Source organism: Eulemur rufifrons, chromosome 6, assembly GCF_041146395.1.
Source record: "Eulemur rufifrons isolate Redbay chromosome 6, OSU_ERuf_1, whole genome shotgun sequence".
Lineage (NCBI taxonomy): Eukaryota > Metazoa > Chordata > Mammalia > Primates > Lemuridae > Eulemur > Eulemur rufifrons.
The window spans coordinates 18,458,713-18,485,881 of NC_090988.1; the positions used below are offsets into that span (position 1 = coordinate 18,458,713).

At 39.3% G+C, this 27,169-nt stretch overlaps 1 protein-coding gene across 4 annotated transcripts; it reads left to right on the forward strand.

The window, feature by feature from the left end:
- BUD13 (BUD13 homolog) lies at positions 1–27,169 on the forward strand. Of its 4 annotated transcripts, none has more exons than XM_069470876.1 (11): positions 1–1,298; positions 3,980–4,073; positions 7,592–7,676; positions 11,401–11,701; positions 11,741–12,150; positions 13,416–13,633; positions 15,206–15,311; positions 15,663–15,801; positions 16,119–16,303; positions 16,538–16,619; positions 26,762–27,169. In XM_069470876.1, the coding sequence occupies exons 1-11, from the start codon at positions 1,156–1,158 to the stop codon at positions 26,853–26,855; spliced, it is 1,857 nt and encodes a 618-aa protein (XP_069326977.1). In that variant the 5' UTR covers positions 1–1,155; the 3' UTR covers positions 26,856–27,169. The 4 variants fall into 4 exon arrangements, with proteins under 4 accessions (XP_069326977.1, XP_069326978.1, XP_069326979.1 ...); XM_069470877.1 differs by having other exon boundaries at positions 11,401–11,623; positions 11,663–11,763; XM_069470878.1 differs by having other exon boundaries at positions 11,401–11,705; positions 11,745–11,763; positions 26,762–27,125.

Genomic DNA, 27,169 nt, shown 5'->3' on the forward strand with positions numbered 1-27,169 from the left:
TAGTAAAGAATTGTTTGAACATGTATCCCAAGATACATATATTTATAAAGTATAACTATGCCTACTTGACTAATACTTTAAAACAGTGACAAAAAATCTAACATGATGAAATGAAAATATAAGATCTAGCACCCCACTTTGCTAGCCTTTGCTCCCAAGAGTCATGTTCTGACTGTGTGAAGTCAGGCAAAGTCATTAACCTCTCCAAGCTTCTGTTTTCTTATCTGGAAAATACAATAATAAAACTATCTGGGAATTGTGAGGGTTAAATGAGATAATTTAGGTAAAGCTCTTAACTCCTCTCGACCCAAGAAAAAAAGTCTTCACCCCTCTCCAAACCTTGAACATTAGAATTCATTCTCTCTAGTTTCCCTCTTTTGCTATGCTGGAAATAGATCCAGGTTCTTTTCACTGGAAAGACTTTACACAGTTTCCTTCAAGAGTTAACTAGGGGCTACCAATAATATCAAATGTGGTTACATAGGTTTTGGAAACCACATTCTTCATTGCAATTATGTTGGGTTTGGAGTTCCTGACTTCCTCTCTTGAATGGCACCTGGAAGCCTCTTAGAGCAAATGCCTGCCGCCAAGGTACCTATGCTATAAAAATAACATACAGTACGGATAATTTTGTGCCAAACACTTCTAAGCACTTTACACGGTGATTATTTCAGTCCTCTAACCATTCTGAGTCAGGTGCCATTATTATCCTAATTTGGGTAACTTGCTCCAGGTCGTGCAGCTAGTTAAGTTAGGGAACCAGTATTCAAACTCAGGTACGGGGCAACTCCACAGCCTGCGTTCTTAACTACACTCCCGCGCTTCCCAAGCTGCTGGGGCCGGCATCTTGTTTGGGTCTGGTTGTAGCCTCCTGGCCAGAACGGCGCTTGCTGCTGTTTGTTGGATGAATGGATGGATGGACGAAAAAAAGAAACGTGGTTGCGTCGTCATAGGGATGTGTAGTCGGCCCCAGAGGTGCACACGTTCCTCATTAGCCTGCCTGCGCTTCACAGGGCCTCACCTGTCACTCTGGGCGGGTCGAAGTGCACGCGCCACTTCCGGTCCTGGCTCCACCTCCTCAACCGGCTGTCGTCCGCTTCGCGTTCCAGAATTTTGTCCCCAGCGCCGAGCCGTCTCCCCGCCTTCGCTGCTGCTATGGCGGCAGCTCCGCCGCTCTCCAAGGCCGAGTATCTGAAGCGTTACTTGTCTGGGGCAGATGCCGGTGTCGACGGGGGCTCTGAATCCAGTCGCAAGCGTCGTAAAAAGCGGCCAAAGCCTGGCGGGGCCGGAGGCAAGGGGTGAGTTGGTACTGGCGGGGGGCGGGGCCTGAGGCGGCTCGCCACCCTCACCCTTGCCGACTCCGCCCTCCGCTGCCCGGCCCTTGCTTCTCTCCTGGCCCGCCGGCCTCCCTCTAACTGCTCCGCCGACCCTGGCTGAGCCCAAGGCCTCGCTCGCGTGCGCTTTAAGTCCCAGCTTGCTGCTGCCGCTGCCCCGCTTACACCTCGCGCCGAGCAGTAGCTTCCACGTATTAAAGCCAAGCTGTAACTTTCTTTACTCTTTTCCCGCCTTTGTACTCTCCGTCTTCTCCCGTAGAGAATGATGGAGCTGATTCAAAGCCTCTGTGCCTGGATTTTTAGGGCCCAGGACCTGCCTGTGGGAGTCCCCCAATCCCAAAGACTCTGGTCCTGAATCAGAGACCTTTGATCACGTCCTCTGATTCTCTCTCTTTTTTTTTTTTTTTTTTGAGACAGGGTCTCACTCTGTTGCCCGGGCTAGAGTGCCGTGGCGTCAGCCTAGCTCACAGCAACCTCAGACTCCTGGGCTCAAGCGATCCTCTTGCCTCAGCCTCCCGAGTAGCTGGGACTGCAGGCACGTGCCACCATGCCCGGCTAATTTATATATATATATATATATATATATATTTTAGCTGTCCAAATTATTTCCTTCTATTTTTAGTAGAGACGGGGTCTCGATCTTGCTCACGCTGGTCTCGAACTCTTGACCTCAAGTGATCCTCCCGCCTCAACCTCCCAGAGTGCTAGGATTACAGGCGTGAGCCACCGCGCCCGGCCTCCTCTGATTCTAAATAGTACTACTAACAAGAACAACTAACATTTATACAGTTCTTGTCATTTATACAGTTCTTTCCAGGCACTGTTATAAGAACTTTAAACATATATGAATTTATTTAATTCTCACAACACTACCATGAAGTTGGTATTCTTATTATCTCCATTTTTCAAATGAGAAAAGTTTGTGGCCCAGTGTAGTGGGTTGAATAGTGCCTCCTCCTCGAAAATTTTTGTCCACCCACCCAGAAGCTCAGAATGTGACATTATTTGGAAATAGGGTCTTTGGAGATGTAATCAATTAAGATGAAATGATACTTGATTAAGGTGGGTGCCAAATCCAATGTCCTTTTAAAGAGAGGGAAATTGGGACACAGAGACAGTAACAGAGGGAAAATGACCATGCGTAACTATAGGCTGAGTTTGCACTGAATTTATGCTGCCAAAAGCCAAGGTGCACCCAGGGCTACTAGAAGCTGGAAGAGGTAAGGAAAGATTCTTTTCTAGAAAATTTCCATGGAGTATGACCTTGCAGACACCTTGATATTAGACCTCTAGCTTCCAGAACTGGGAGAGAATTTCTGTTGTTTTTTAGGCAGGATCTTGCTCTGTCCCCCAGGCTGGAGTGTAGTGGTGCCATCATAGCTCACTGTAGCCACCAACTCCTGGGCTCAAGTGACTCCTGCCTCAGCCTCCTAAGTAGCTTGAACTACAGGCGCATGCCACCATGCCTCGCTAATTTTTAATTTTTTTTGTAGTTTTGTAGAGACGAGGTCTCACTATGTTGCTCAGGCTGGTCTGGAACTCTTGGCCTTGTACGATCCTCCCTCCTCAGCCTTCCTAAGTGCTGGGATTGTAGGCATGAACCACAGTGCCCTGCTAAATTTCTGTTGTTTTCAGCCACCCTGTTTGTGTTGTTCTGTTGCAGCCCCAGGGCACTAAGATACCCAGTGAAGTCACATAGTTCCAAAGAGCTAGTCTGTTTTCTTTCTAGTTTGGTTCTGGCCTTCTGTTTTTCTGCCCCTGTGACTTGAGAGAGTCCTTTGGAAGCTTGCCATGTGGTGACAATAGCTTGAATTTAGGAGCAACACTCATCAGAGTTTGAATCCTAGTGGTGCCACTTTATAGGATGTATGCCCTTGGGCAAGATAGTTCATCTCTTTGAGCTTCAGTTTCCTTATCTTTCAAATGAGAGTAATACTGAATAATACTGTTTATATTAAATGGTAGTTGTTATGATTAGAGATGTTACATTAAGTGTCCCTTGCTTTTTAAATAACTCTTCATATCTTGGCAGTCATTGTTAATTATTTGGGCTCAACTATAGTTCATCCATGTAACAAACATTTATTGAGTACTTTCTATGCCAGTTACTGCAGGGTGTTGAGGATGCCTCTGTGAACAAAAAGGGCATAGTCCCTGTTCTTGTGGAGCTTATAGTTTAATGGGGATACAGGATTTAAACAACTGATTATACAACTAATTGATTTATTCCTTTATTATAAATGCAATGGAAATATTCCAAGAGTGTGTAACAAGGGTTCTTAGACTTGGGTGGGTATGGGGTAGTGAGAGAATGGAGGGAAGCAGTCAAAAAAGGTATGCCCAAGGAAGTTATATTTATGGTAAGGCCTAAAGAATGAGAATAGGTGAGGCCACGAGAAGGGACTGTGTGTGTGAAAATGATGTGGTAAGGAATTTGGCTCATTTCTAGGGACCAAAGGGTGCCCTGTGAAGTAGTCAACTGAGGGGGCAGCTGTACAAGATGAAGTTGGCCATGTAGGCAAGGACTGTACCATGTAGGATCTTTTCAGATTTTGAGCTTTATCCTAAAACCAAAATGTGAATGTTCTTAGGCTGGTATCCCAGAATGACTGTTTCTATTTGATCTTTTTGTTTTTCCCATTTAGGATGCGGATTGTGGATGATGATGTGAGCTGGACATCTATCTCTACCAGTAAACCAGAAAAGGAGGAAGAGGAAGATGATGGAGATTTGCCTGTGGTATGTATCTTTGGGGCTGTCAGGATTTTGAAATGAAGCAATCTTCTCAATCTCTCCTCCCAGTGTAGGGTAGATTTGTAGAGGGGGAGGAGTTGAGGGCAGAAAAATATTGACAGTTTTCAAAGAGTTGTTTACAGTAGTGTTCTTTGATGATGCCTATACACTGACTTCTGTGTTTATGGAGGGCCCCATCAACCTAGAAATGGGAACTGATCACAGAGAGAGGGAGGACTCTTCAACATCAGTGATAGAGCCATGATTCAAATTAGCCATGGTTCAATTTGTTGGAATCTACCTTAAAAGCAACGCTTAGGTTCAATTATAGGGAACTTTTTATTTGCTCCTTTATTCATTGATTTAACTGAGCTTTCAAGTTATATACTTTTGCCTAAGTCCTGGAACGATGTAGATTAATTAGAACATAGTGTCTGTATTTTAGAGGTTATAACCTAGAATGAAAGATTGAATTTCAACAATGCAATAAATGTTGGAGATGTATTTCACGTACATACCAAGTATCATTAGAACACAGGGGAGGTAGCACACTTTATATTCTATTGGGAGATGTTGTGAAAGATGTAAATATCTTAACTGAGTTCTGAAGGATGAGTAAGAGCCAGGTGGCCAAAAGCATAAGCTAATAATCTCTCATTGGTATATGTATGAAACCATTGTTGAGAATTTCTGAGAAACAAGGTAAAAAGAAGAGCTGTTGATAGGCTGAATTGAAAGGTTATGAAGATGAATTCCAGATTTGTGGATTTAATATTAATTCTCAGTAAAATTCTAAAATAAATTATTTAAAAGATGGTTTGCTAGTAATTGGAAGGGAGATAATAGAGATCTTAGGGGCCAGTTCAGTTTGTCAGAACCAATCATTCAAACTTAATATTAACAATTTTTTTTATTTTATAAAAGAAATACATGTTTATGATAGAATATTTGGGAATTATAAGAAAGTTTAAAGTTTTAAAAAGAATATAATAACTACTTTTACTGTGACCATTCAGAGATAACAACTGCTAATATTTGGATGCGTATCTCTTCAGTTTTTTTCTCTTTATAGATTATATATACTTTTATTTTATTTTTTTGTAACATAGTTGGGGTCATACTGTACGTGTGGTTTTGCAGGCTGCTCTTTCACTTAATATTTTGTGGATGCTTTAGTAAGACCTTCAAATAGTTTTTGAGGATATGATTTTTAATGGTTGCATATTGGTACAATATATATATTTATTTAACTTGTCCTGTTGGACACATAGGTTGTTTCCAGTTTTAAAATACCATAAATAATTGTGCATAAATCATTATAGGAATCTGTTTATTTCTTTATTCCCATGAAATTAATAGATAGAGGTTATGGTCCTTCTGAGTTATATTCCCGTATTGGTTTCCAAAAAGGGCTACCAATTTACACTTCCAGTAGGGGTGATGAGAATGCCAGTTTGCCCACTTCATCAATATTAAAGCATTATTAAAAAAACAAAACCAACAACAAACATGCCAATTTTGCAAGTGAGCAAGTTTCTTTGAACACTATTGAAATGAATAATTTTTCATGTATTTATTGGGCATTTGTATTTTGTGAATTTCCTGTTTCTTTGTCCATTTTTTAGAAAATTGGATTTGATTTATTTGATATTTATACAAGAACATATCTTTTATATGTTCTAGGTATATTTTATCATTTGCCTTTTCATTTCATTTATAATAGTTTTGACATTTAAAAGTTTTAATTTGGCTGGGCACTGTGGCTCATGCCTGTAATCCTAGCACCCTGGGAGGCTGAGGCGGGAGGATTGCATCAAGGTCAGGAATTCTAGACCAGCCTGAGCAAGAGTGAGATCCCATCTCTACTAAAAGTAGAAAAAATTAGCCAGGCATGGTGGTGGTGCTTCTATAGTCCTAGCTACTTGGGAGGCTGAGGAAGGAGGATCGCTTGAGCCCAGGAGTTTGAGGTTGCTGTGAGCTAGGCTGATGCCACGGCACTTTGGCCCGGGCAACAGAATTAGACTCTCTCTCAAAAAAAAAAAAATTTTTTTTTAATTTTTTTATAATTTTCCTTTATAATATTGTCTTTTGCTTTTATGATGGCCCAAAACCTAAACAAAGGAGGCTTTAGCCCCACTGCTCTCTGCACTGGTTAAAACAGATCTTGATTCTTGAATTAATTTTTATTACTGCAAGATTACCACCACCACCAATAATAATGGCAAAATAATTATAATGACTACGATAGCAGTGACAGCACAAAAATAACTATAGATAAAATTTATTGAGCATTTACCATGTACCAAGCACTGCTAAGCTTATGTGAATTATTTCATTCAATCCTCATAGCAATCCTTTGAATCCTGCTTTTACAAATGAAGAAATTGAGACTTAGAATAATTTGCCAAAGGTTACACAAATGCTAAGTAACAGAGCTAGGGATTTAGATCTCCATTTATCTTTCCTAAAAGCCTGGGCTTTTAATGCCTAGTGAGAAATCTCAAAACTAGGTTATATGAGGATTGGTGGTAGGATTTTTGGGAGAAGTAGAGGGAAATTATGACCTGGATTTTAATTCCATTTCTGCCATTTGCTAGCTTGTGGCATTGAGAAAGTTAATTAACTTCTTTGGGTCATAGTTCAATGGTCTGGAGTCTTTCTTTGCAGGGTTATTGTGAGGATTGAGTTAGATAATATGAATAAAGAACAACACAGTGCCTTGCACATAGTTGCTACTCTGTAACTAGAGTTTATTATGCCAGCCATCTTTGACAGTCTGTGATGTAGAAATGAACTTAGTTGCATCAGAGATCAGAGCTAGGATCAATGTATAGAAGTTATACGAAGGTAGATATTGGTTCAATAAAAATGTTGTAATACTTTTCTAACACTTTTCAAAAATGCAGAGGACTGCTTTGTATGATAATGAGTTCCCTATCGGGGAAGAATTGGGTGAGTGATCATTTATCAGGGATACCTCAGAGAAGATTCCTATTTGTTTGGGAGTTTGGAGAATATGAAGCGTGGTTTTATCCTTAAAGATACTGTGTACATCTTAGTGGCTTCCTTTGGTTGGATTCAAGAAAACCTATCATTGTGACTACCTATGACAAGAAAGGTTCCATAGGAGCCCTAAGTCCTTGATTAACGATAGGCATGACTGAAGGCAGCGTATGTTTTCACTCAATGTAAAAATAAAAATGTAAATGGAATTTAGCTTTTAGCTTACATGTGGCAGTTGTGTTCCTGGAAGGTTAATAGAAGGGTTTGTAGTGAAAGAAATTAACCTTTAGAGGGAAATTCATTAGAGAAAGATCTATGATTAAACCAATACAGTGACAATCAGATGTTTATGAAGCAGACATAACTGAGGACCACTACCTATTTCTTCATGACTGTTTTGTGTGGGTGTGCACCGTTACATTAGGAATAGAAATGATCATAGCTTCAGGTTCTTGAGATAACAGTGGTCCTTCACTGGATCCTGTGGATTTCCTCAACATAGGAAGTCCTTACTCCCACAGGTGGCTGAATTTGTGGATGAGCGGCCGGAAGAGGTAAAGCAGATGGAGGCCTTTCGTTCCAGTGCTAAATGGAAGCTTCTGGGAGGTGAGTTCCATCAATAGATAAATCTAAATTTCCCAGTAATAGGGGAGACCTTTTTTCCTTTCCTATACTTTTCTTTTAGAGGGATGCATAGTTTGTTTTAGTGTGCCATTGAGCCTGAAAAATAGTCAGAAAAAGAATTCAGGACTTCAGAGGTAGTGAGGAACTTAGAGACCAGGTATCTCTCTTTTTTTTCTTATGTTTTGGTATTGGAATTACTGAGGTCAGAGACTCATTTGGAGACCCTTCAGCACCTTCTCTCTGACGCAGAATAGGAGAGCACTTGGTATATAGGCAAGACTTTGGGAGGAGTTCACAAGAAACAGAAGAACAGAATTTGGAGACTTTAGCTACTTCTTATCCTTCAGAATGAGGTGACTACTATATAGGTCAAGGACCAGTGTTTTTTGTCCTTTTTATTTGTGTTAGCAAATTTCTCTGTTCTTCCCTTAAATATTGGTATTTTACAGTGCATTATCCTCCACTTGCCCACTTTAGACTCCTCCTAGGCTAATAATTTTGTTCTCTTTTTTTAAAAAAACTGTTGAGCCCTTGAGAATTAGATAAAAGGTATTTGTTTGTCTGTCACAGCTGTTTGAGAAGAGACTAGTCTTATTTGCCATGATATTTCTCCCACCTAGCACAAGGAGTACCTTTAATAAATATTTGTTGAATTCTTAGTAGGCATTTGATTCTTGTAGCCTACTGCTCTATGGTAAATCATCACTTGAGGCTTAGCAGTCATTCCCCCTTTTTCAATAACTTTGTAGCTAAGTAAGTCTACTTGCTAAGGGACATAGACCAGTGAGTCACAGTCGTGGTTCCAGCAGTCATTCAGGTTCTGCGTGACCAGAAAGCATGCTGTGTTTTCACCCCCTTTATTTATTCTTTCATAAACAAGGATCTTCTTTTCTTTCTCCATTTTCTTTTTTAGAGACAGAGTCTCCCTCTGTCATCCAGGCTGGAGTACAATGGTGTGATCATAGCCCACTGTAGCCTCGAACTCCTGGGATCAAGCAATCCTCCTGCCTCAGCCTCCTAAGTAGCTGGGACTACAGGTGGACACCACCATGCCTGGCTAATTTTTTAAATTTTTTGTATAGATGGGTCTTGCTATGTTGCCCAGGCTGGTCTTGGACTCCTGGCCTCAAGTGATCTTCCGGTCTTGGCCTGCCAAAGTGCTGGGATTACAGGCATGAGCCACTGTGCTTGGCTGGATCTTCCTTCTTGTTAGCCATGTAGCTCTAGTTTACCCCTCATGCGTGTTCCTTTTTCACACATGGAGGATGAAAGAATTAGCTCGTAAATAGGATTTGTCTGTGTTGTAATAGTTTGTGCCATTAGGTTAATTATCCTCCAATTCTGACTAGAAAAAAATATGTAACAAAACTGACAGATAGCTATAGATTAGTAATCACCGTTGCCTCAGGTAATTTTCAGTACATTATTATTTAGCTTTATGAATGAAAACTTTATTTTCAGGATTACTTTTTCAGAATTCTTTTCAGTCTTACCCATTTTCTGCCTTATCCTCTAGTTGTGTTTCCCTTTTCTTATTTATTTCAGAATATTATGAGGGTACAAACATTTTGTTTATAAGTAATGCCTTTGCCTCGCCCAAGCCAGGGCTAGAGTAGTGCTCTTCCCCCATACAGTGTGCTCTGTCTTCATTCGTTGTGGGTTTACCCACCCCACCCCCACCTGACCGACACCCATGTAATTACCATGCGAGCACCTTAGTGTCGATCAGATAGTACCAATTTGATGGCGAGTACATGTGGTGCTTATTTTTCCATTCTTGTGACATCTCACTTCGAAGGATGGGCTCAAGCTCTGTTAAGGATAATATAAGAGGTGCTAGATCACCATTGTTTTTTGTAGCTGAGTGGTACTCCATGGTATACATATACCACATTTTATTAATCCACTCATGTATTAATGGGCACTTGGGTTGTTTCCACATCTTTACAATTGTGAATTGTGCTGCCGTAAACATTCGAGGGTAAATGTCTTTATTATAGAATATCTTTTTTTCCTTTGGGTAGATGCTTAGTAGTGGGATTGCTGGATCAAATGATATTTCTATTTTTAGCTCTTTGAGGTATCTCCAAATTATTTTCTGCAGGAGTTGTACTAATTTGCAGTCCCACCAGCAGTGTAAGAGTGTTCTTATCTCTCCACATCCATGCCAGTATTTGTTGTTTTGGGACTTTTTTTTAAAGGCCATTGTCACTGGAGTTAGGTGATAGATATCTCATTGTGGTTTTGATTTGCATTTCCCTAATGATCAGAGATGTTGAGCATTTTTTATATGTTTACTGGCCATTATTCTGTCTCTTTTGATGTTTCCCTTTTCTATAATTCTTTTTCCAAAGAGAATCTTCTGGTCTCCATATCTATATGTTTAGGAATTCTCTCTCTCTCACACACACACACACACCACACACACACACTCCTTTTTCTTTTGCCTCATTCTCACTGCCTCATCCCAATATGTTATTGGAAATACTCTCACTAATCTCTGACCCTTACTTCCTTTTTAGAAATGTCGTGGAATTTATCAACCTCATGGATTAGGTTTGCTGTTGGGTCCTCCACAGACATCAGTACTTTTATCTGTGGGGTGGATTCCAATCAGAAAGGCTTATCCCCCAAAATAAAGGAGTTGACTTTGTTTAATCCATCCATTTGACAAATATGCATTGGGTCCTACCCAGATTTTGTTTGTGTTTGGGCTATGGAGCTCATTGACAAGAAATAGAGGGAGAGGAAGAACTGGATTTTAGAAATGTCTCAGTTGCTGTGAATATTTCATTTTCTTATGCCTCGGAAAATTGAAGGTCTCAAACTATCTATTTTTTCCTCAACTATGTATCTTTATTTTAAAGATTTACATATTTTAAATATTACACATGGATCTGGAGTCAAATCTGGATTTAGATGTTTACTCCTTCACCACTTATTAGCAGTATGACTTTGGCAAATTACTTAATGTTTCTGAGCATCAGTTTCCTTATCTTTATGATGCCGATAAGAATATTTGTCTCCTAGACTTGTGAGAATTAAATGAGATAGTCTGTATAAAGCTTTTGCACATAGTAGGTGATCAGTAAATGCTTGATCCTTCTTTTTTTGTGATGTATTTTTTTTCCCCTCTAACAAGGAGCACAATGACTTGGATTAAATATAAATAGTTACCAATATTTCATTTTGATACGCACACATTTAGTTAGCTTACCTTTTGAAAGAAGAATGAGTACAAACTATAAATTATCTAGGCTAAATATTAGTAGGAGCCACTGACTGGGAACTCTGCACAAATGAGGTTTTAGAAAGAACATTAGATTGGGAGTTAGAAGACTTGGGTTCTAGCCTGTCTCTTCTTCTTAGTAGCTGTGACCTTAGGTAAGAAATCACTCAGCTCTTCAGAGCCTCTATTTTCGTGATGTAAAACAAGTGTACCTACCCTGCTTGTCTTAAAGGATATAATATGAAAAATATATTTAAATGCTTTGCGACTTATTACTTGGTAGGCAAATAAGAGGGGTTGTTCTTAAGATATTCATCAGTTCTTGTTTGGTGTCCTTAAGCCAAAAGAGCTGTGCAGACCTTTTGGCCTTTCTAGGTAGTTCTCAGATGTGTGCTGCTGGGGCATCTTTTGAAAATTTGAGTGTGAGGGGTGGACAGAGCATTTATGGGAATCTGACTCTTTGCTATTTGTGTTTAGGCCACAATGAAGATCTATCCTCACATAGGCATTTTCATCACGATACCCCGGATCCATCTCCTCCCAGGCGGGCCCGTCACGATACCCCGGATCCATCTCCTCCCAGGCGGGCCCGTCACGATACCCCGGATCCTTCTCCTCCCAGGCGGGCCCGTCACGATACCCCGGATCCTTCTCCTCCTAGGCGGGCCCGTCACGATACCCCGGATCCATCTCCTCCCAGGCGGGCCCGTCACGATACCCCGGATCCTTCTCCTCCCAGGCGGGCCCGTCACGATACCCCGGATCCTTCTCCTCCCAGGCGGGCCCGTCACGATACCCCAGATCCTTCTCCTGCCAGGAAGCCTCATCGTAATTCTACAGGTGTATCTCCTAGGAGAGTTCATCGTGACTCACCAGATCCATCTCCTCTTAGGAGAGCCCATCACAATTCCTCAGATATCCCTTCCCCTAGGAGGGCCCGCAACAGCTCCCCTGACACATCTCAACCTAGGACTCTTGACTCCTCGGACACATGGCAACTCAGGAGGGCCCGTCATGACTCCCCTGATTTGGCTCCTGATGGCACTCATTCGCTGCCCAGAACCAAAAGTAGTAAAGCCCCAGAAAGAACCTCTCGCAAGCCTTCTCCACATCAGAAGAGGCCACTGCCAAAGAACAGCAAACATGAGTGTGACTGGGACGTCTCTCCTCCACGAAAAAAGCAAGCAAAATCCCATTTTGGAGATAAGAAGCAGCTTGATTCTAAAGGTGAGCATATGACTGTCCCTGAGAGGGACATGCTCCTTAGGAGCTTTCTTTTGGACCTTTACTTGCTTTATTAGGTGTGAGAATAGAGTTTCTTTGGAAAAGTTTTGAAAAGTGAGAGGCTGGACTCAGTAATATTAAAAATCACAGTGGCAGGGAGGTAAGTTTTTATATATCCTTTTATTTACTCTCCCCATCTCGTATAAAAGTATAACATGTTTGTTGCAGAACCTTCGGAATGTACAGAAATGTATAAAGAAGCAGAAAAATGGTGACACAGATTTTCAGAGGCAATCAGTGTTGTAGCCAGTGTCCTTTTAGTTTTTTTGGTAGACATTTTTGATGTAATTGAGCCTTGGCCATGCAGAACATACATATTGTATGTGTAATGTTGCCTGTTCTTTTTACTTAACATAATCTTCCTCATGCTATAAAAACAACTCTATGTTAATATAATTGTTAATGGTGGTCCATTACATAAATTTGCCTGTTTCCCTAATGTTGCATGTTTTTGGTTATTTCTAAGTTTTTGCTTTTATAATTCTGTGATGAACATTCTTGTATACTATTGTCCCTATTTTGGGTTACTTCCTTATCTACTTCTAGATAGATTTCCTAGAAATTGAATTACTTCTACGTAGGTTTCCTAGAAAACTAAGAAGTTGATTTCCTGGGTCAGAAGATGTGGATGTTTTTGAGTCTGTTGATACATATTGCTCTTTGGGAGGTGATTTGTGATGCTTATACGCACACACATCTAGAAATTAGACCTGTGTGGTGAGATTTTTTTTACTCCATCTTTTGTTCGTAGGTACTATTTTAATTTGTAAATTAAAATGCTTTGTTATTCTTCAGTCTGAGAACATCAGAATATGTTCTAGGTATTTCTGACTTTCGCCACACCATAAGTTTTGCCCATTGTGGGGGTAGGATATAGTTGATAAGTGTGTTGAGATCTCACATACTGGTCATAGTCGCTGGTCACTTGGGAATAGAACCCCATATTCTACCTGTTGATCATAAAAGTTGTCCTTGACTTTGCTCTTTTCCCATGTCATCCATGTTTGTGTTTAGGTTAATGATGTTCTTCACAGAAAGACTAAATAAATACTGTGCACTAGCTTGGTAAAGTCTTTTTTTTAGTTTTTCTAAAGGTATTAGAGCAGTTATTCTTTAATTTTTAGGCTCTTCTCCCAGCCATAGGAAATTTCATAAAAGTTCTTCACCTAGGAGACAACAGAGTCACACATTGGATTCTTCCTACCTAGGTGATGGCCAGAAAGCCTCTGATTCAGATCTTTCTCCTCCACGACATAAACAAAGTCCAGGGCATCAGGCTTCTGATTCAGATCTGTCACCTCCACGGAATAGGCCTAGACACCGGAGCTCTGATTCTGACCTCTCTCCACCAAGGAGGAAACAGAGGACCAAATCTTCTGATTCTGATCTGTCTCCACCTCGAAGGAGTCAGCCTCCTGGAAAGAAGGTAAGTATTTTCAGGAGTCATATTCTTCTTTTATAGTGGCTCTTCTCTTCTAGTTTTGTACGAGTCCCAGAGAATCAAGCCAGAGGAGAAGGACATAGCTCTTGGAAATGTAGTAAATGTTAGTCAAAAGAACCTTTGGAACTCTTTCCTTCTCTCTGAAGGGAGAGCTGGCTGTAACCCAGCCCAGATGGACTTATAAATACCAGATATGTCAAGTAGCTTCTGCCTTTATAACCTTACAGTTATACAAATCTCAGTTTAAAATATCAGAAAAACTTCCTATTTTCTTATAAATAAACTGAGGCTGTAGTTCGCAGAGTGGATTTAGGAGCACAAACCTTGTGTTAAACGGATCACATACTCAAATCCTATTTCTGCCTCCTAATTTTATCTGTGAGATTTGTGCAAGATACTTAATATCTCTAGAACTGAGCTTCTTAGTAAAATGTAAGTAATAGTAGTACTTACTTCATAAGGTTATTGTGAGAATTCAATGAGTTAGCATAAGTAAAACTCTTACCACAGTACCTGGGACAAAGTAAGCATTTAATGTTAGCAATTTATTATTATACATTGGACTACAGGTCTCTCTATCCAGAGCTTAAAGAGAAATACTTAAAATATAAAACTACTTTTAGAGATTGTATTTTCTGAGAAGTCAATGCTTTGTTTTAAATCTGTGATAAAGCTTGATAAATTAGCCATAAAAAAATCCACACGAACCCTGAGTAATTATAAAGAACACTACTGATAGTAAAGGAATCTCATGTGTGAATTTGTTAAGAAAGGAAATGATGGGGCCTGTGGTGTACATTTTACTTACCAAGGCAGACTTCTCAGGTACGTCTTCTCTGTAGAAGACTCTGAGAAGACTGATTCTGGCAGGGTAGACCAGCAGCATGTTCTAACTCAGAGAGTGAGATTTCTCTCTTTGGGGGAACAAAGTGAAGTCTCTGTTTCAATTGGACCCCTTGACATTTTTATATATCTGTTTAGTCCATGGACAATTTAAGATTAATCAAATTTAGTTGCTTAAGGATATCAGGATATACTGTGTACTCCATTTGTCAGTTGGTTTGCTATCTTGGTACAAAGTGGACATTAGTAAAAAATTTTCATTTGGTTATATATTCTGTTGTTATCCTGAAATATATCTACAATTTAAGTTATCTTAGGTTTGCTTGAGTTTGTACTTTAAATGGAATATTTTATCAGTGTAGGTCTCTTAGAGCTTGATACTGGCTTTTGATCAGATGACCTGAGAGTGAGTTTTCATGTGTGCAGTTTGTGTACTGAAAAGTCGTAAATACAAATGCTTAGCTGTCCTTTTGACATATTATTGCTTCATGTTTCTGCTTACTCTTAAACTTATGGTACTATTAAGTTTTCTATGAAATTAGGTTTTATTTCTTTTATATTTTGTGAATCGTGGTAAATAATGAGAATATAAAGCTAGAGTTTTTGGTTTGGTTATTGCTGGTCATCAGACAGAAATGCAACTAACTGTATACGCATGGAGCCTACTGCTGCATTGTCTCATTAACATTGGATGCTCCTTTTTCCATTGCCCAGGCTACACATATGTATTCTGGGGCTAAAACTGGGTTGGTGTTAACCGACATACAGCGAGAGCAGCAGGAGCTCAAGAAACGGGACCAAGAAACTATGGCATTTGAAGGTAAAAAAATGAAAGTTCAGAGACCAGTGTAGGCTATGTAGCTTTTATTTCTTTTTTAATGTAGCTTATTGTACCTGATATTTTAAACTTTTGATTGCTATCAAATTTTAGTTCTGGTTTTACGTATTATTTTAACTTCTCAGCGGGTCCAAGTCATTCTTTCCTTCTTGAAAAATGTCATTTCTCAGGGTCAGCACCAGTATGCACCTAGATGTTAGTAGGAACTTGTGATTTGGCTGTAAAATTCTTACCTAGCATCAGAATCCTAAAAGGTTGATTTTATCTGTTAGAATATTGTTTCTTATTTTGATACCTGGTATTTATCTTAAAAAGTGTAATTTCCTTTTGCAGCTGAATTCCAATATGCTGAAACTGTATTTCGAGATAAGTCTGGTCGTAAGAGGAATTTGAAACTGGAACGTTTAGAGCAAAGGAGGAAAGCAGAGAAGGACTCAGAGAGAGATGAACTGTATGCCCAGTGGGGAAAAGGGTAAGGGAACCACTGAATGAGAAAACAAAATGGCAGTGACTGGAGTAAGTAATTTCTTTGCTCTTCTGACCATTAGTTCATTGTTCTGCCTTCAGAGCTGTTACCAGGAATGGGAAATTTGTGTGCTGAATCTCCTTCCTAGTGTACTGATGTATCCCACACTGCCAGTGGGTATTCTAGGAATTTTACCCTGTTTGATATTTGGCCTAGGCTACTAGAAAGAGGAGGTTCTCCAAATTTGGCAGTGTGGCCCATCTCAGTGTAGATGTGGAAATGTCAAACAGGATAGCAAACACTCTTGATTCTTTTTTGCCCAGGCTTGCCCAGAGCCAGCAACAGCAACAAAATGTAGAGGATGCAATGAAGGAGATGCAGAAGCCTCTGGCCCGCTATATTGATGATGAAGATCTGGATCGGATGTTAAGAGAACAAGAAAGAGAGGGAGACCCCATGGCCAACTTCATCAAGAAGAGTAAGGCCAAGGCGAACAAGAATAAGAAAGGTGGGACTTTTGGGATTCATCAGAGCTGGAAATGATTTATATGAAGAGAGAGAATCATTAGCGTGCTGATAACAACTATGTGCAAAGAGCCTTTCTCATAAAGTTTTAAATTCATTTTATTTGTGAATTAAATTCACCTCAACTAATTTTTCTATAGAGAAATTTTTCCCCAGTGCCATTAGCTCTGAATTAAACTATGTAGATAACTAACTTCTTTTTTCTCACTCTCATTAGTGAGACCCCGCTACAGTGGTCCAACACCTCCTCCCAACAGATTTAATATCTGGCCTGGCTATCGCTGGGATGGAGTGGACAGGTAAGCCTGAGTATTCCCTACATTTTTGTTTTCTCTTCCACCAGACTCTGACCTTCCCTAACCATTCTTAAATCATTCTACGCTCTTCCTCATTCTGTGTTCTACTCACAAGGTGAAAAATATGCACTTAGCTTGCTTCTATTTGTAAAGTCCACAAATCCCTTTTTCCATGCTTGGAACACTCCTCCTCTTCTTTCTTTCTTTCTTTCTTTTTTTTTTTTTTTTTTTTTTTTTTATTTCAACATATTATGGGGTATAAAAGTTTAGGTTACGTATATTATCCTTGCCCCCCCCATCAGCTTCAAGTGTGTCCATCCCCTAGACGCATCGCACTCATTATGTATATCCCCATCCCCCCCCACATCTGCCCGACACCCAATTAAGGTTCTTCCTAAATGTGCTCTTATGTGATGATCAGTGAAACCAATGTGATGGTGAGTACATGTGGTGTGTATTTTTCAATCTTGGGATACCTTACTTAGTAGAATGGGTTCCAGCTCTATCTAGGAAAATACAAGAGGTGCTATATCACCATTGTTTCTTATAGCTGAGTAGTAATCCATGGTATACATATACCACATTTTATTGATCCACTTTTGTATTGATGGGCACTTGGGTTGTTTCCACATCTTTGCAATTGTGAATTGTGCTGCTCTGAACATTCGAATACAGATGTCTTTTTTATAGAATGTCTTTTGTTCTTTTGGGTAGATGCCCAATAATGGGATTGCTGGATCAAATGGTAGGTCTACTTGTATCTGTTTAAGGTATCTCCATATTGCTTTCCACAGGGGTTGCACTAGTTTGCAGTCCCACCAGCAGTGTATGAGTGTTCCTATCTCTCCGCATCCATGCCAACATTTATTGTTTTGGGACTTTTTGATAAAGGCCATTCTCACTGGAGATAAGTGATATCTCATTGTGGTTTTGATTTGCATTTCCCTGATGATTAGAGATGCTGAGCATTTTTTCATGTTTCTTGGCCATACTTCTGTCTTCTTTTGAAAAAATTTCTATTCATATCCTTTGCCCACTTTTTGATAGGGTTGTTTGATTTTTTTCTTGCTGATTTTCCTGAGTTCTAAATAGATTCTAGTTATCAGCCCTTTACCGGATGTGTAGCATGCAAAAATTTTTTCCCAGTCTGTAGGTTTTCTGTTTGCTCTCGTGACAGTTTCTTTGGCTGTGCAGAAAGAAGCTTTTTAATTTAGTCAGGTCCCATTTATTTATTTTTGTTGTTGCTGTGATTGCCTTTGGGGGTCTTCCTCATAAATTCTTTGCCTAGGCCAATGTCTATAAGAGTTTTTCCCACATTTTCTTCTAGAATTCTAATAGTTTCACACCTTAGGTTTAAGTCTGTTATCCACCGTGATTTGATTTTTGTGAGAGGTGAAAGTTGCGGGTCTTATTTTAGTCTTCTACATGTGACTATCCAGTTTTCCCAGCACCATTTATTGAATAAGGAATCTTTTCCCCAGTGTATGTTTTTGTCTGCTTTGTCAAAGATTAGATGGCTATATGAGGATGGTTTTATATCTGGATTCTCAGTTCTGTTCCACTGGTCTGTGTCTCTGTTCTTGTGCCAATACCAAGCTGATTTAATAACCACAGCCTTTGTAGTATAGTTTGAAGTTTGGTAAATTAATATTTCCCATTTTGTTCTTATTGAAAACAAACAAAGAAATAATGTACTTAAACAGAACGCTAGAACAAATGGGCCTGACTGACATTTATAAAACATTCTATCCAAAATCCACTGAATATACATTCTCATCAGCTCATGGGACATTCTCTAAGATTGACCATATCCTAGGACACAAAGCATGTTTTAAAAAATTTAAAAAAATAGAAATTATACCATGCATCTTCTCAGATCACAGTGGAATAAAAGTAGAAAGCAACCCTAACAGAAATTCTCATTTCTACTCAAAGTCCTGGAAGCTAAACAACCTTCTCCTGAATGATTATTTTATAAACGAGGAAATCAAGACAGAAATCAAAAGATTCTTTGAACTAAATGACAAAGGAAACACAAGTTATCAAAATCTGTGGGACACAGCTAAAGCAGTCCTGAGAGGAAAGTTTATTTCCATAAATGCCTATATCCAAAAGACAGAAAACTTACAAATAGACAACCTAATGAATAGACTCAAAGAGCTGGAGAAAGAAGAACAGACCGACCCCAAACCCAGCAGAAGGAGTGAAATTAATAAGATCAAATCAGAACTCAACGAAATGGACAACAGGAAAGCTATATGGGAGATTAATAAAACAAAAAGTTTTGGTTCTTTGAAAAGATAAACAAAATTGACACGCCTTTGGCTAGACTAAGAGCAGAAAAGAAAAATCTCTGATAAGCTCCACCAGGAACATGAAAGAAATTACAGCTGATGCCACGGAGATACAAGATATCATCTATGAATTCTACAAAAACCTTTATGCACACAAATTGGAAAATGTGGAGGAAATGGACAAATTTTTAGAAACACGCAGCCTCCCTAGGCTCAACCAGGAAGAAATAGAATTCCTGAGCAGACCAATATCCTGTTTCTTTTTCAAAATACTTCTTAAAGTCTGGACAAACTACTCAGGTGGTTCAGATTGGACATCTTTGTTTCAGACATTGGTCACTTTTAATGTTAATTTCTTAGGTTTGAAGAGGATGAGTGATGAGTTGTGGTCTGAAGCCTCCTATATGTTGTGTCTTTGAGTCACTTGTAATGTCTCACAAATCCCTGTCACCTGCTAGCATCTGTCCATCTACCAGCATCTGTACCCACATACTCTAAATTCCTCTATGTTAGAGTGAATGAACTATATTGGCTCATACCTAAATTCAGTCCCCCTGCTTACATTTTAGACCCCATCGCCTCTTCCTACTAAAGGACGTTTTCTAATATCTAGCACAATGATTCTCAAACTTTTTAATCTCAGGACTCCTTTATATTCTTAAAAATTATAGAGAACCCCAAAAAGCTTTTCTTTATATGGATTATATCTATTGATATTTATCATATTAGAAATCAAAACTGAGAGATTTAAAAAGTATATATTAATTCATTCTAAAAAATAATAAAGCCATTTCATATTAACATAGTTAATATGGTTTCATAGTTTATGGTTTCATAAAAACCGTATGTTTTTATGAAAAGTAACTGTATTTTCCAAATGAAAAATTAGAAGGATGGCATTGATTTACATTTTTGCAAATCTCACTAATGTGTGACTTGATAGTGGACAGCTTGATTCTGCATTTGTCTGTTGTGATGTGTTGTTCAGCTGAAGTATAGGAAGAAAATTCAGCCTCACACATAGGTAGTTAGAAAAGGAAGGCTTTTATATTTTTTGACATTACACAAAAACTCAGCAAGTGCTAGTTTCTTAAAGATTAGTTACGTGGTATCTGTAATCAGATCAAAGAACTTTTCATACTGTTATATTAAAAGCTTTTGATCTTTTTGTACTTTTAATGGCTCTTGTACCCATGCATGATTTTACAGCACCGTGCATCGGTCATTTGTAAAATATTGATTTGCTGGTGTTTCATATACCTCCAAATGTTGACATATTTTCACTATACAATATCAAAAAAATCAATTTTGTTAACATCACCTCTGATCTTATCACAGAAGTCTTTAAATAATGGGAAGCTAAAGAGTGCGTGGTGACACATATGGTTTTTTAAAATTTTAATTTACACTCGAAATCTTGCATTTTATCATTGGCAACAAATATTGTCAGTTGTTTTCCCTCAAGTAAAGCTCAGTATGTACAATAGCTTTTTATAAAAGATTCCATCAGAATTTATACCTCAAGAATCATTCCATCGTTGAATACAGACAGTTGTACATCTTCTTTCCAGTCTGGGTGCCTTTTGGTTCTTTTTCTTCCCTGTTGCATTAGCTAGCACTTCCAGTGCAGCTGTTGAAAAGAAGTAGTAAGAGCAGACATCTTTGCCTTGTTCCTAATCTTAGAAGGAAAACATTTAGTCTTTTACCATTAAATGTGTTTCCACAGATGGGGTGGGTGTGGAGCTTAGGCAGTGATGTGGGTGAGTGGCTATAAATACAGGTGAAGCTTCGCTAGCTCACCAGCCGCTCACCTCCTGCTGTGCGACAGGTTCCTAGGTTTCATTGGAAGATAATTTTTCCATGGGTGGGGTGTGGAGGGGTGGCATTTCGGGCGGTGATGTTCCTAACCGGCCGTGGACCGCTTGGGGACCACAGCTTTATCAGGTTGAGAAAGTTTCCTTCTATTCCTAGTTTGCTGAGAGTTGTTTTTCATGAATGTATGTTGGATTTTTGTTCAAAAGATTTTCTAATTCTCCTTTTGATTTATTCCTTGATTCATGAGTTATTTAGGAGTGCATTGTTTAATTCCAAATATCTGGACTTTCTAGGTGTCTTACTGCTATTGACTTTTGATTTAATTCTCTTAGAGAATATACTCTATAATATTTTGATCTTCTGAAATTTATTAAGATGTGTTTTATGGCCCAGTATGTGGTCTACCTTGTGAATGTTCTATTTGTACTAGGAGATAATGTATATTCTCTAGTTATTTGGGGTTGTGTTTTACAAATGTCAGTCAGGTCGAGGTGGTTAATAGTGTTTAGATCACCTGTGTTCTGTTTTTTTTTTTTTTTTATTTGTTTTTTCTGTCAGTTACTGTCAATTGTGGATTTTTTGTTTCAGCTAGTTGATTGTTTTTCAACTCTAAAATTTCCATTCAATAGCTTATAATTCTCTGCTGAGATTTCCCATCTGTTTATTTATTATGAGACATTTTCCTCTTTCTTGAGACTATCTATAATGTATAACTGGTATTTTGAAGTCCTATTTTCTAATTGCATCATTTGGTTCACCAAAGGATTGGTTTCTATTGACAGCTTTTACTTGAATATGTATCATATTTTCCTGTTTATTTACAAGTGTGGTCATTTTTTTATTAGTAGACATTATGAATGATATATTGTAGAGACTTTAGATTCTATTATACTGTATTTCTCTTAAGTATGTTGGCTTCTATTCTAAGAGACAGTTAACATGGCTGTGTTTGAACTCCAGACTGTCTCCCTTGAAGCGGATAGCAGCTAAAATCTCTGCTCAGTTCCTTCTGTTTCTAGCTGCTACTTTTTCTTTGAGCCTGATGTGGTTTTCTCTGCACATGCATAGTTCAACAGTTAGCCAAGGATTTGAGTTGAGTTTTTTAGATTTTGGGGTTCATCCCTATTGCAGTTCCTTCCCTTCCAAGATTTCTCCCTTAATTTCCTAGTTGCTCTGTCTACTTGCACTGACACCTTATGCCAGTGAGCCTGTGGCTTTCTGCTTTCCTGAGCTGTGCAGACTGGGAAGTTGCCCTCTGGCAAAAAGACTCAAATCTCTTTTCACACACAGACACTCATCCAGTTTATGCCTGCTTTTGGTTGCTCTCCCATGCCTTCAAATACTTTGAAATACTTGCATTTCTGATCTTGTTCAGGTCTTTTATAATTGCTACTTGAAGGTAGGTTAGTCTGCTCTAGTTATTGTGCCAGGACTGGAATCCATCTCCCATCTTATATATAGGCTTACGGCATTGTCTTCTGTCCCTCAGGGTGCCATCAAAATCCAGAACTCTCATTCCACATATTGGCACATGTCCTTAGTGTGGCTGTGGTTTCAGGTTAGTTTACTTCCTTGGGTTGCAGCTCAATGTACATAGGCTCTTTGGTAGTAGAAGAATGTTTTAGAATACTAATTTGCCATATAGCCAGAAGTAGGTATTTTTGTAGCCACAACCCTACAGATGTTCCCTGCTACACTGAGTCTTTTTTTTTTTTTTGGCTAGGGAGGGCACCCAAAACTTAGAATTCTGCTTGACCTAGTGTTTTACTGCTCTTTAATTTGTCATCTTTCCAAGTTGCTTTTCTCCACTTCTTTTTCTTGTTTTATCCTAGATTTCTGCTTTTATTTTCCTTTGTCATCCTTGCTTTCTTTCTGTTATTTATTCTTTCATCACCTTTTCTATTAATAGTTGTGTCTCTTTTTGGCTCATTGCAAGGGAATATTTCCAGAACAGATCTATAGTAACAGTCAGAAAAACCCATAAGATCGATCAATCTAACCCCCATTATTTAAAAGAGAGGCTGAAGTCCAATAAATAAGCAGTTTGCCTAGAGTCATGCAGCTCACCTGATAAACTGGAATTAGAACTCTGGGTTCCTGATTCTCTAGTCCAAAGCTCTCTCCAGTGTGAATTCTCCTGCAATTTGTTTTTTGATTCTGTTTAAGGATTTGGTTTGTTATTCATATCTCTTTTATCTGCATTATCATATTAGTGTTTATTCTCATAAGTATTAAATACTTATTCCCCATGGCAAAACACAGTGGTTTCTTGGTGCTCTGGGATGCCATTCATGTCTCCAAGGTTGGAAATGATGCTACTTATAATAAGCTTTCCTTCTTCCCTCTATCACATCACTTATCTAAAGCCCTCTATCACCTTACTTATCCCTTAGGGAAGGCCTTAGCATACATATTATAACTTTAAGTAGTTATGTATCGGGTACCAGTGATTCCACAATTAGTGTGAGATAGTCCCTGAGCCCAGGAGTTCACTTTCTATCTGGAGAAGAAGACAGACAAGTAATTTCAATGCTATTAAGTTGGTGCAAAAGTAATTGAGGTTTTGGACCATGAATTTTAAATCATTATAAGTAGGCTCAAACACATCTTTATTAATCAAAATAGGAACCATTGCAGTCAACACATTTTTGCCAATGAAAAATAAGTTTATTTATTACTATAGTGTAAAAATCTGTGCTTTGAGATTCGACGAACTCTTGGAAAGCATTTTCTGCATCCTGCTGGTTGTGGAAGCATTTTCCCTACAAAAAGTTGTTGAAATGCTTGAAGAAGTGATAGTTGTTTGGCGAGAGGTCAGATGAATGTGGCGGATGAGGCAAAACTTCGTAGCTCAATTTGTTCAACTTTTGAAGCATTGGTTGTGTGACCGTGTTGGACGTTACTGTGGAGAAGAATTGGACCCTTTCTGTTGACCAATGCCGACTGCAGGTGTTGCAGTTTTCGGTGCATCTCATCAATTTGCTGAGCATACTTCTCAGATGGAATGGTTTCACCGAGATTCAGAAAGCTGTCGTGGGTCAGACCAGCAGCAGACCACCAAATGGTGACCATGACCTTTTTTGTTTGCAAGTTTGGTTTTGGGAAGTGCTTTGGAGTTTCTTCTTGGTCCAAGCACTGAGCTGGTTGTTCCTGGTTGTCATACGAAATCCACTTTTCATCGCACGTCACAATCTGACTGAGAAATGGTTCTTTGTTTTTGCCTACAAGAAGAGAAGATGACACTTCAAAACAATGATTTCTTTGATTTTTCGGTCAGCTCATGAGGCAACCATTTATTGAACTTTTTCACCTTTCCAGTTTGCTTCAAATGCCAAACAACCATAGAATGGTCGACGTTGAGTTCTTTGGCAACTTCTCCTGTAGTTGTTAGAGGATCAGCGTTGATGATTGCTCTCAATTGGTCATTGTCAACTTCTGATGGCTGGCCACTGCACTCCTCATCTTCAAGGCTCTCATCTCCTTTGCAAAACTTCTTGAACTGCCACTGCACTGTATGTTTGTTAGCAGTTCTGCACCAAATGCATTGTTAATGTTGCAAGTTGTCTCTGCTGCTTTATGAACTCATATAACAAAACTGCTTGAATTTGCTTTTTCTCTAACATCATTTCCATTGTCGAAAATAAGTATAAAATAAACAGCAAGTAATAAGTCATTAGCAAAAAAGCATAAAGTGAGAAATGTGCATTAAAATGATGTATAACATAACCACATTTAAGAATGTATTTCAACATCAAATGGCTAATTTCAGCAATGCTAAAACCACAGTTACCTTTGCACCAACCTAATACTTAGTTAGTGTTACTATAGAGGATTTTCAAGGCATTTTGGGAGCACAAAGGAAGAGTAAATTCACCCTTAGGAGGATGTGGCGAGGGAATGCTTCCTAAATGTCAGTAACCAACCAAGATAAAAAGGAAGTGTGTTAAAGGAAGAGGGTCCTATATGTGCACAGTCATAAGGATATGGTGTTATAGGGTGTGGAGGGTGGGTGGGAATAAGCAGTTTGCTGTTGCTGGGTAGCACAAAGTGTGAAATGGACTTGCATGAAGTGTACAGCAGAGGTGGGCAGGGGCCTGGTCACAACACCTTGGAAGACTTTCTGAGGAGCTTGATCTTCACCCTAGAGGCAAAGGGAGCCATTGAAAGATTAAAAGCAGCTCTGCATTTTAGATAGACTAATCAATTATTGCAGTAATGTGAAGGATTTGAAATGCATAAATTTGGAAGTAGAGCGAATAGACACAAAGGTGTTGCAGTAGCTCAGGTTAAAGGTGATGAAGATCTGAACTGTGACCTTCAGACAGTGGTAGTAAGGATAGTAGTAGGAGAAGAGGAAGTGGGGAAATGGTTAGGGGTTAGGGTGGTGGAACCTTTGACTGATTTGAGGAGAAGGAAGGAGGATTCATTGGATTTGGCAATAAGGAATGTCATGGATGACCTGAAAAAGAGCTAGCTTTCGGCACAGTGAAAAAAAAGCCGGGTTCTAATAGGTTGAGGAGTGAATGAAAAATGAGGAAACAGGGACAGTGGATACAGGTTCTTTCAAGAAGTTTAGATAAGACTGTGATAAGTTTAGATAAGACTGTGAGAATGCGTAGTAATTGGAAGGGATTGGAGGTCCATTTACTACTTCCTTAAAACTTACCCCTATATTGGCTTCCATAACACCCTACTCCTGGTTCTTTTATCATTTCTTCTTGGCCACCTTTGTGAGCATCTCTTCCTCTGTGCCTTCCCTAAATGATTCTCAGGGCTCCATCCGTAACCCTTAGCGTTCTCACTCTGGCTGAATCTTACCTAGTCATATTTTCAACCACCTCCTGTACATGATTTTCAAGTCTGTATTTCCAGGTGAGTCTGGTGTGTTTAGCTGTGTGTTGAATTTCTCTGTTGAACGTATTTAGAACTGAACTCACCAGCTTCCCCCACTCTAAGGCTGCTCCTACTCCTGTGCTCTCTGTCCTGGTTAGTGGCAGCCTCATTCATCTTGTCACTCAAATTATTAACCTGTGAGGCAAACTTACCTTCTTCTTCTTTGTCCTTATGTACCTAATCAGTCATGGAGTTCTACTAATTTTGTCTCCTGTGTCTTCTCTCTCTTGTCCCTCTTTGTCATTGCCTTCATCATCTGTTGCCGGGACCACTGCAGTGATTTTCTTGCCTCAGATCTCCTCCAGAGTGATCTTTTGAAATGCAGTTTATGTTCCTGCTCTAAGCTCATCCTTTCTGGATGAAATCTAGGCTCTTTACCATGGCCTATGAAGCTCATTATGATTTGGCCTCTGCCTGCCTTTCCAGCTTTGACTCATGGTTACTTCCTTTGTCATACTTCAGGCTCTAGCCACACCAGTTTGCCTTCAGTTCCCTGCACATACTAGGCTACTTCTTATTTCTGTGCCTCTGCTCTTGTTGCTCACACTGTGCCAGTGTGAAATAACCTCCAGACCCTTCTGGCCCTCCCCAAGCCCAGCCCTCTGGTAAACATGAGGACTTTCTTATCCATCCCTCAGTACCCTTTTTACCATGCCTTCCCCAAGCTGAGTAAGGTCCCCCATTCTGTTTCCATGATAGCCCAGGCATAGTTTTACTGTAGTTTATGCTCTTATTTTAATTATTTGTTTAAATGTCTGTCCCCCCAACTCATCTGCTGTGTCATTCTCATTTTCATGCAGTACCTACCACTGTGCCTAGTATATAATGAGAATTCAAAAAATGTTTGTTTAATGAATGGATAAAGTATAAGATGTGGACATCAGCTGAGAGTGAGCTGGGTCTTTAGAGAGTGGTACAGATTTGAAATAGTTATTGAAGAATGGGAGAAGCGTTTGAACAAGGACTAAGAAAAGGGGAAATTACATATTTTGTCCCTTCGGTTCTATTGCTTATGCCTTAAATATTTTCATATAACTGCCTTATGTTCCTCGCTGCTCATTATATTGTGAACTGTTCTGTTTCTTTTAAAATAAATGTCCAGTTCAAGGTTCTGTCTGAATAGTGTATCTCTTTTGGTTACAGATCCAATGGTTTTGAACAAAAGCGCTTTGCCAGAGTTGCCGGCAAGAAGGCAGTGGAGGAACTTGCCTACAAATGGAGTGTTGAAGATATGTAACTTTTCTGAAGCTGTGGGGATGGCTTTGGGTTGTGTTAGTGGGCAAAGGACAGCAAGACATCCAGGTGTAACAGTTGTCTATGCTAATAATCAGGGCCCACACAAACCAGCAACTTGTTGAATGCCAGTTTTGGCCACAGAAGAATATTCGAGACCTGATCTTTGGACTGAGGTACCTGTACTTCTCAAGTGTGACAACACTGGCAATTGCTGCCTTTCAGAGGAAGCATTGATTTCTCCGTGTCCCAGCGTTTCTTCTTAATTAGGGGTTTTCTTTTTCTTTTTTAAATAAACATACATTTATTTTTTTAAAA

Coding starts and splice junctions, on each gene's coding strand:
- BUD13 (XM_069470875.1), top strand. CDS start 1,156: ATGGCGGCAGCTCCGCCGCTCTCCAAGGCCGAGTATCTGAAGCGTTAC. Junction 12,151..13,415: donor GAAGCAGCTTGATTCTAAAG/GTGAGCATATGA, acceptor CTTCCTACCTAG/GTGATGGCCAGAAAGCCTCT. Junction 16,620..26,761: donor CGCTGGGATGGAGTGGACAG/GTAAGCCTGAGT, acceptor TTTTGGTTACAG/ATCCAATGGTTTTGAACAAA.